The sequence below is a fragment of the Condylura cristata genome, unplaced genomic scaffold, assembly GCF_000260355.1.
Source record: "Condylura cristata isolate star-nosed mole 26May11 unplaced genomic scaffold, ConCri1.0 scaffold00026, whole genome shotgun sequence".
NCBI classification, from domain to species: domain Eukaryota; kingdom Metazoa; phylum Chordata; class Mammalia; order Eulipotyphla; family Talpidae; genus Condylura; species Condylura cristata.
In genome coordinates, this window is record NW_004567127.1 from 6,833,609 (window position 1) to 6,842,396 (window position 8,788).

The window sequence follows — 8,788 nt, forward strand, 5'->3', positions numbered from 1 at the left end:
AAAAAAAAAAAAAACCTGCAGGGCTGGGGTGGCGGGTATCTAGGGTCCTGCCCCTCCCACGCCCACTGAGTCACCGAATCACCAGGCCTCAGCAGAAGCTTGTCAGGGAAAGTTGCCTGGCTTCATGTCTTCTCTCTGTCCCCCAGACAATCCAGTCCCACCCAGGGGCCATCCGGCTGCCCTGGGAGCAGGGAGAGTGTCCTTCACACGGAAACATCTTGCTGGGGACCTGGCTGATGTGAGGGAGGGGGGTGGTGGGCCAGAGTGGGACCCCTTATTTTTGTGCCCTGTGGCTAGCAGATGGCTGGGGTGGGTGGGGGTGGTGTAGGGTGCTTATATGGCTCAGAGGCCACAACCCAGGGCCACCTGCTTTCATCTAAACGCTCCAAACTGTCTTTCATCAACTCTCCAACTCAATTGGACAGGCCACAGGGGCACCAGTTGTATCTTCATCTTCTGTGTCCCCAGAAGGCCCCACACCATGCTGGGAATGTGGCTGGGGATGTGTCTCCCTATCCGCCGAGCTGCACCTGGCAAGAGGGATGCCACATTTGCACGGGGCGTGTGTCCAGGTAAGTGAATCTCCACAGGTGCTGATAACTGGACACCATCCTTCTGGCCGTGGCTCAAGCATCCTGTCCAGGCTGCGGCTATCGTGTGACCTAGAGGGAAAGTGATGGGGAAGCTTAGAGTTCCATCCTCGGGTACCAAAGGCTCCCCAGGATATGCAGGTCAAGTAGAGGTCATTGCCACCAATTCCCTCCCATTAAGCAGGCCAGCAGGGGCCAGCCAGCTATCTGAAACACTCAGACCAGCTATCTCCCCACTGCCTGCACACAGGAGGCCCTAGTTCCCAGCTGACCTCACTGTTTCTTTGCTCTGGGCCTTATGAAAATGTTGCTTTCAACAAAACCCCCAAGGCTGTCTTTCCTTTTTTATTTTCTTAAGAATTTGCTTGTTAGCTCTGCATGGTGGAGTGGGCAGAGAGAGAAATGGCTGAAAATGCCCCTCAGTGTCACTCATCTGCACACAGGGTGTTGACAGAGCGATGCGCCTGCTTGGCCTGGCCACAGTGGAATGCTGACGGGTTGCAACTCATTTTCATTACCACTTGTTCTGTGAGGCAGGCAGCAAATCATGAAAATAATAACCCTGTCAGGGGCTGTCACGGGGCAGCAATTTGACTAGAGGCACGAGCTGAAGCAGGCTGGGTGCCAGGGACACCCACCCTGGGACAGGCCCGGCGACCAGGGCGGCCATCCCTCCTCCAGCAGGAGCTGGACAGTGTCCTCCATGGCTCTTACACACCTGGCATTTCCTGGCAGCAGGCTCCCTCTAGGCAGAGGAGGAACCCGAGGCCAAGGCAGCATCAGGAGTTTGGGCACAGGATTTCAAATCCTGAGGACGCCACTCAGCTGCTGGCAGGACAGGCCCTGGGGATGGCCCAGGTGTGGCCACACGGTCCCAGGTCTCACCCTGGGGCCCCAGGGCTCCTTGTCCCGCCACCCCAGGGGACGGGGAGAGGAGGCTGGGCTGAGGTGCCCATCGCCGGATACCTTGGTGGTTTTGACCTTGTGTCCACGGCTGCAGCTCCACCCGGACATGTCGGGGAGCACTTTGCACTCCTCCCCCGGCAGGCAGGGCTCCATCTGACACCACCACCGCTGCAGGACGATGGCGGCTGTGCAGGCAGGGGAACGAGAAGGATGCTCCCAGTGAGCACAGGGGCAGTCCCAGGGTGGGGAGCCCCTTCCCGCGCCCCCGGGCCTGGGTCCCTGTAGGGTCCCTGCTTCTCTACTGCGGCACCCACACAGGCAGCCCTCAGGCTGAGATGGACACTCGCACCTGCCGCATGGGCCCCACCGACCCTACGTCTCAGCAGGGACAGTGCATGCTGACGGTGGGGGGCCGTGGGGCCTCAGCAGGGGCCCCGCCCCGTGTATGTGAGCAAGTGTTTGCAACAGTTTGGAAGGGTCCCCCAACCCGGCGCGCACAAGGAGTGTGCGCACAGCCCCAGGGACACAGAAAACCCAGAGAAAATGAGCTGGGCCGAGCTGTGGGAAGGGGGTGGGGGCCAAGCGCCCAGACCTAGGTGAGTGTGCGTGCAGGGGTGGGGGGTGGAGAGGCCGGCTCGGGAGGCACCGGCAGGTATAAGAGGCCCGAAGGGAGCAGCGGGTGAAGCTGTGGGTGTCTGGAGGGTGAGGTGAAGCGATCTGCTGGGAGGTGTGCGGGAATGTGTCTGTCTGTGCCTGTGCCACCCCCACACCCCAGGGAGCCGCCCTGATCTAGGAACAAGACAGCGGCGCCCGCCCCACCCCCGGAGTCCGCCCCCTCATTCGAGACTCCTGGAAACAGTGTGAAACTGCATCCCAGCAGATGGCCCGGCTTCCACAGACCTTCCTATCTCTCGGATCAGACCCCCGCTGCCCCCGCCCAGTCCAGCCTCCCACTCACCATCCACGCAGGAGGGCTTGGCCCTGGTGGTGCCGGCCACCTGGCCAGAGAAGCAAGAGCACTGGACGGTCTGCGAGCGCTCCTCGATGCGGTTCCGGTGACAGCAGCGGTGGGCGGCGATCACCTCGCAGGTGCCCTGCTTGCCCAGGCCTGGAGGCACCCGCGAGGTCAGGGGTCCGGCCTAAGTCCCCGCCAGTGGCCCCTCTTCCCAGCGTGGGGGAGGGGTGTTGACGCCTGTCTCCCTCCTCCCCAGCCAGGCTGCAGTCGGCCTTTACTAGAATCTGGCCTTTGAGCAGGAGAGCCCAAGCCAACCCCACCTCCCTGACTTCTTGGTGGGGGGGCAAAGGAAGGCCCCTGGTTTGCGTGGGGAGGCTCAATCGGCTTATGTAGGCTTAGCCATTCCAGAAGGAAAACCACAGAATTAGGCCAGGGGGCTAGGCATAAGCCCCAACCCAGGGCCTCTCTCTGCAGAAAGGTGCAGCCGGGACCTGGAAGGGAGCGTGAGCCATGCTGCTCCCACGCCTTCTCTGAGAGGGGGAGCAGAGCGGAGGACAGGGGAGTTGCCCAAACCCCTAGGATCTGTGGCTTTGACTCTGCTTCACTCTGCCCCTGTGGAACAGTGCCTCAGGCATCCTGGGGAGCCCCTCCCGAGGCACCTCCCTCCAAACCTGTGGGAGTTGGGGGCTGCAAGGAAGCCGAGGCCAGGAGAGTCCACAGCCCCACCAGGCAGAGCGCCCACACCCAGCCACCTCTGCTCCAGCTCCTCATGGCCCTCTCGCGCATCCTGCAAAGAGAAGCACACACCTGCTCAGCCCAGGCGGGAGCCCCCAGAGCCCATCCTGGCAGCTCTGGGCCAGCTCCAGGGGCAGGGTGCACCCCTAATCCCCACACAGTCACTGCAGAAAGTGGGGAGCACCACAAGACACGGGAGTGGCAAGGGACACTGTCCGGGGGGAGATCATGAAAAGCTTTATGGAGCGGACTTCAGGAAGGGCCTGGGGCGGGCGGGATGTGGCCCATGGAGGGCCGTGACATGGCGTGACATGGCGGGGCAGTCCCGGGCTCTCGCATCCTGAGCACGTAACCCAGCACTCTAAAGTGCTTTTGCGCCTCTGCAGCTGTCCTACAAAGTGGGGCTATTCGTTCCTGTTTTACAGATACGTAAGTTGATACTCAGCCCAGATGCAACCTATCAGCCCCCAACAAAGAACTGGTCAATGGGCTGTAGCTCATCCCTTGAGAGGCAGCCCCATCCGGCAGCTACAAAGAATGGGGGGAGGGGGGTTTTATGTACTGACAGGGCAGCGAGCTCCAGTGATAATCCTCCTGTAAGGGGCAGAAGCCAAGAGCACGGCAGCATATATAGGTCAGAGGGAAGGATTATGTGTTGCTCAAACACATACAAGTTAATTCTGGAAAGTATCAAAAAACCCAGCAACACTGGTTGCCACCAAAAAGAGACAGACACAGAGGGAGACTTAATTTTCTCCCTACAGCTCTCACTTTTGGGTGCTTTTTTTAAAGATTTACTTTATGCATACAAGAGCTGGGGTGCAGACCAGAGATGGGGGGCAGGTGAGAGGATTCACCAGAGACAGAGTGGGGAGCAGAACGGGCAGATGGATGAAGTCCACTGCCGAGGGGAGCAGAGGGCGGGTCAGGAGAGGTCTGCAGCACCCTGTGGGTCACTCCCTGCCTGGAGCACACTGCGGCGGCTGCGGACAGCTTCACAGTGCCGAGCCTCAACCCGCTGGCCACCAGGGAGGCCCAGCTTTTGGGTTTTGATGGTAAAGATGTGCAGGCAATTCGATCTGAATGAAGTCCAAGTTCATCAAGTCCAGTGGCTTGCCCAGGGCCAGGCACACAGGGGAGGTAGAAGATGTTCTCCCCTACGCCACCCTGCTTGCATCCTCTTCCCTTCCCTCCTCCCGCTCATCTTGGAGGACTGGAGCTCCCAAATCTGCCCCAGGGTGGGGGTAGAAATGGAGGGGATCCCTGGGAAACAGGCTCCGAGCAGCTGGGAGCCAAGCATAGCAGAGGCTGTGAGCCCAGAGCCCACCTGGACCAGCCCTCGCCAGCCCTGCTGGCCCTGAGGCCTGGCTCCCGTCTGCAAGATGACGCCAGGTTGGGTCCAGGACGCAGTTGTCCCTTGGGTGGGGTGCTTGGTAACAGTCTACCCCACTCCTCCCTTTCTTTAGCTCACCTTTTTTAGGGGATCCTTCAGCTGCTGCTTGTTCATCAACTGGCCTCAGATCCACCTGGCATACTTACATGAGTAGGAAAGATTCCTGGGGAGGGGGGGTTTGGGAGGAGGTGAAGGGGAGGTGGGTATGGATAGAGGGAGGGGGTGAAGGAGGAAGGCAGAGAGTGAGCTGGGCACTAAAGCAGAATCCAAGCAGAATCCCATTCTGAAGCTGTTGCCCCAAGCTCTAGGATAGTGGGCAGAATCCCTCCCCCACCCCAGGAATTCCCAGAAGTCCTTGAAGGCTGTGGGAACAGGAGGATGCTTAGCCTGGGAAGAGCCATTCTCTCCTGGAGTGCAGCAGGTCTGACCTAGGGGCCTAAGAACCAGCTGGCACCTCTCTGGCCTTGGGAGGGAGCTGGCTCCCCCAGACTGCTGCTACCTGCAAGCCCCTGATAGAGACTCCCAAAATCCTTTCGCCTCCACCTCCCACCCCCATTGCACCTGCTTCTTAGCGTCCCACAGAATGGGCTCCACTCTGCCACCTCACACCCATTCCTACTCTAAGGCCCTAGAAGAGGGGTCCTCCAGGTCTAGCCAGGAGAGACTGGCCACAGCCCCCACAGCCTTTCCATTGCTCCCCTGCAAAGGGAGGGGACCTGAGGCAGGTAGGAAAGCCCGTGAGGGTGAAGAGCCAGGAGAACTCTGGGAGCAGGTCCAGGAGTGGTGCCTGTGTGTGTGTGTGGGGGGGGCGCGGGGAGCAGGGTCTCCATGGCCAAAGAGCTTCCCACCCTTCTAGAAGCACCTCTTTTCTTAGGAGGCGTCTCCTCTCCGCACCCCACCAGGAAACTTCACTTCTGTCACCAGCAGCCCTGTCCTCTGGGGCAGACCTCATCCCACTTCTGCCTGCTCTGCCTCTCCCTCCACTCAGTCTCTCCTTGGTCCAGTGCACCCGAAGACCCAAAATCCCTGGGCGGGGGTGGGGGGGACACTTGAACTGCGTTCTTTGGCTATTCCTTCCCTCAGCCGGACGGGGACTGAAAAGCTTGGGGATGTGTTCTTGGGCTCCTCAGCCTGCCCCAGCTTCCCAGCCCGTGGTCTCCAAGCCCCAATCCCGCTATACAGAAAGGGGTGGAATTAGCAGCCTGCACACCAGCAGCCACTTGAGAATGGGAAGCTCCCCCTACTTTCTTCCGTTGCACCCCCAAGAACCCCCACCCTGAACTCTTCACCGGCTCCCAAATCCTGAGCCTCCTGCGCCGAGGACCTACCTGTCCCACAGGTTCCGCTCGCCCGTCTGGGTTCCCCTTGCCTCTGACCCCAACCAGGTCTCCGCCAGCGCCCCGGCTGGGGGCCCGCTAGGCGCGGAACCCCGCGACCCTCACCGAGTCGCTGCGTCCCCGAGGCGGCGTGGACCTGGCCAAACTGGCATGGCCAGCTTGAGGAACCCCATTCCGGGCAAGGGGAGCTCCGGGCTCGGCCTCGCCGGCTCTGCAGACTCAAGGGGGAGTTTATGGGGCATCGGCCGGCAGGTCAGGGATCGCGCGGCTGCACCGCAGCCTCCTCGTCGCCCGGGGCCGCCCCCGCCGCGCCCAGCTCGGGCACCGCCGCCTCCCCGGGGCAGAGCGCTCGGGCGGGCGGAGCAGCGCCCCCTGGCGGCAGAGGGCCAAGCGGACCTCCAGCTCCGCCCAGTCCTGGTGCAGACCTGGGGACTGAGGTCCCGCAAGAGCCTCTGGGCTGGGCTTGGAACCTAGGTGAGGAGGGATTGCCTAGACCCACAGGGGGGTTGAGCCCTGAAGAGTCTTCAACTGCCCACCAAGTGGCTATTCAAACTGAACTCTAAAAGAAAACAAGAAATGAAGCTCCTCATCCCAACGCACCACATACTCGGTGACCACAGTACCGGGAGTGGGGGGTGGTGCTCAGTGGGTGGAAGAGCTGTAGAACAGTCCGTCATTGCGCAGGTGACTCTTACCATGCCCTTCTAACTCGGTAGCCCTGAACTGTTAAAACTCAATGCAACTGTATAATTCTTTCTGGGAGAAGATTCAGTATGTAAAAGTATTGGACACTGAGAAAAGAAGAGGGTCTGTGAACTGATCTCAACCAGAGGGTTTTGAGGTTCCAATCATGGGGACGGAGAGGCAAGGGACATTGCCCGGGTTCCAGACCCTGAGCCACTCACTGCAGGTGCCCAGGGCAAAGGCCCCCTGGAGGATGCCCCGTCCTGTCCCGCTGAGCTCCTGGCAGGGCCAGCCCAGCAGACTCAGTCCTCAGCAGGCAAGTCTGTGTCACAAGGCCACTCCTTCCCACCCGGCCCCCCCCCTCACCGTTTCCTCAAGGGTGGGTAGAGGTGATGACCTCGTCCCCAGGTTCTGAGGCAGTCTGCAGGTGAACAAGATGTGATGTGGCCAGAAATAGAAGGTGAGAAGTTCAGGGAGAGGAGAGCCTTAGAATTGGGGGGGGGGGTGTGTTTTTCTAGAGCCCCAGGGAGCCACTGTTCTCTCTGCTGGCCACCTGGTATGGGGTGGGGGTGGGGGGCTCAGCTGTGTGGCCCACTTGTGGCCACAAAGAGCAGGGATTAGGTGATGCAAGAAGTGGCAAGTGCATTGCCCCAGAAACACTGAATAATAACAGCCAGGATGCTCTGTCTTTTCTTCAGTCTTTGGCTAGCAGTTGCGGTTTATGCTATTTAGCTGAGAGTTGGCTCCTGCTTTGTTCAAACAGGAGGGAAATACCCATAGCAGTGGCTTGCTCTTTGCTCCACCCCCCCCCCCCGCTTGCCTTTGATGGTCTATGTGCCTTTGGGTCTGGTTTTTGTTTGTTTTCTTCTTCTCTCTTGTGATTTCTTTTTTCTCTGGCTCTCTTTGCCTGAACATGCATAATTTTAGGAAGTCGGCACAACTGTATGTCCAATATGAGATGCTCGCTAGCTGCTAGAGAAGCTGCTAGAAAAGCTGTCCCTTCTGAGGGCACAGATTGTCCCAGGGAATAGGTAGGGCTATCCTGGGGAAGAGCACCCTTGAATGGAACCCAGACAAAGAACCCCAAGCTGAATTCAGTGTATGTGGTCCTTGAGGGCTAATCAGACTTGCATTAGGGCCACCAGGATTTGTCCCCATCGGCACCGACTGTGAGTTGGGAGGTGTCTCTGGAGGCTCAGTGATGAATTCTCTGACACCGTGTTTAGGGACAGTAATTCCGGTGTCAGTCGGGTTGCACCCTCCGGCTCAGACACCTACTTAGCCTGGCCTCTGTCGCCCTCTGGCGGCGGGCACAGAACTTGCGCAGCATCTTGGATTGCGGGCAGCATCCATCTATCTGCCTGAAGAGCAGTGCGGGAGAGAAGGAACGCTCTCTCCTTCCTCTCCGTCACTGAACTCCCCACTTAGCCCTACCCCCTAGCCCCCAACCCAACAAATCAGCTTAGTTCTTAAGACAGAATCGGGTTTGGGCCTCCAAGGAAAGACACGGTTGTGAATCACAGTCTCTGTGACCTCTCGGGGCAAGTCATGTCAAATGATAAGTAAGAGCGGTCCAGTCTTGCTTCATCTGTGAAAAGAACATAAGAAAACTCACCTCAAAGGCCTGGGGTGCGGTATAAACGGCTAATGCATGGAGAGTACTTTGTAGGAGTCTACTATGTGTAAGCCTAGCTGGATAGTCATACTATCTAGAACCGCTGAGGCGCAGGGAGATCTTAAAGCGGGGGAAATCAAGTCCTGGAAAAGAAAGAGGAGTCGGCCGGAGTGGCAGCGGTCTGGAGACCCCAGCTGCCTCCCCATTCCATCATCCAGCCGGGTCGGCTCAGCCTGCGTTACCCCACCCCCACGCCACCCCGGCATCCGCTCGTTCTCCGGCAGCCGGCCCCGCCAGAGGTGTTTTCACACCAGGTGCTTCACACCCAGCAGCCCCGAAGCGGCTGGTTGCATTCTGAGCTCTTCAGCTCCAGCACCCTCCCCGCAGCTTGGGCGCGACGCCCCGAGGGCGAGACGCACCACCCTCGCGTTACAGCGGGGAAGTTTTAACCGAGGTCAGGGTTTCCTGCGCCCGTCCTTCTCCTGCAGCAAGCCCCTTCTCCAAATAGGCTGAGGCGGGAAGTTGAAAGCTGGCCGAGGAGGGGCGGCGAGCGGGCGCCCGGGCGGCCCCGGC

General features: G+C 59.6%; 2 protein-coding genes across 3 annotated transcripts in view; one reads left to right on the top strand and one right to left on the bottom strand.

The window, feature by feature from the left end:
• Positions 1–6: 6 nt before the first annotated feature.
• Positions 7–8,727, bottom strand: FAM19A3 (family with sequence similarity 19 (chemokine (C-C motif)-like), member A3). Of its 2 annotated transcripts, XM_012729984.1 has the most exons (7): positions 8,635–8,727; positions 8,216–8,358; positions 4,658–4,742; positions 3,123–3,238; positions 2,455–2,604; positions 1,557–1,681; positions 7–662 (listed from the first exon to the last, which is right to left on the bottom strand). In XM_012729984.1, exons 4-7 carry the CDS (start codon positions 3,235–3,237, stop codon positions 651–653), a joined length of 402 nt encoding a protein of 133 aa, XP_012585438.1. In that variant the 5' UTR covers position 3,238; positions 4,658–4,742; positions 8,216–8,358; positions 8,635–8,727; the 3' UTR covers positions 7–650. The 2 variants fall into 2 exon arrangements, with proteins under 2 accessions (XP_012585438.1, XP_012585437.1); XM_012729983.1 differs by lacking the exons at positions 8,216–8,358; positions 8,635–8,727 and adding an exon at positions 5,908–6,209.
• The window catches only part of PPM1J (protein phosphatase, Mg2+/Mn2+ dependent, 1J), a 7,925-nt gene continuing 5,203 nt past the window's right edge, over positions 6,067–8,788 (top strand). Inside the window, exon 1 of the mRNA XM_012730021.1 lies at positions 6,067–6,168. Coding sequence (XP_012585475.1) covers positions 6,067–6,168 — 102 coding nt within the window. The remainder of the gene's footprint in view (positions 6,169–8,788) is intronic.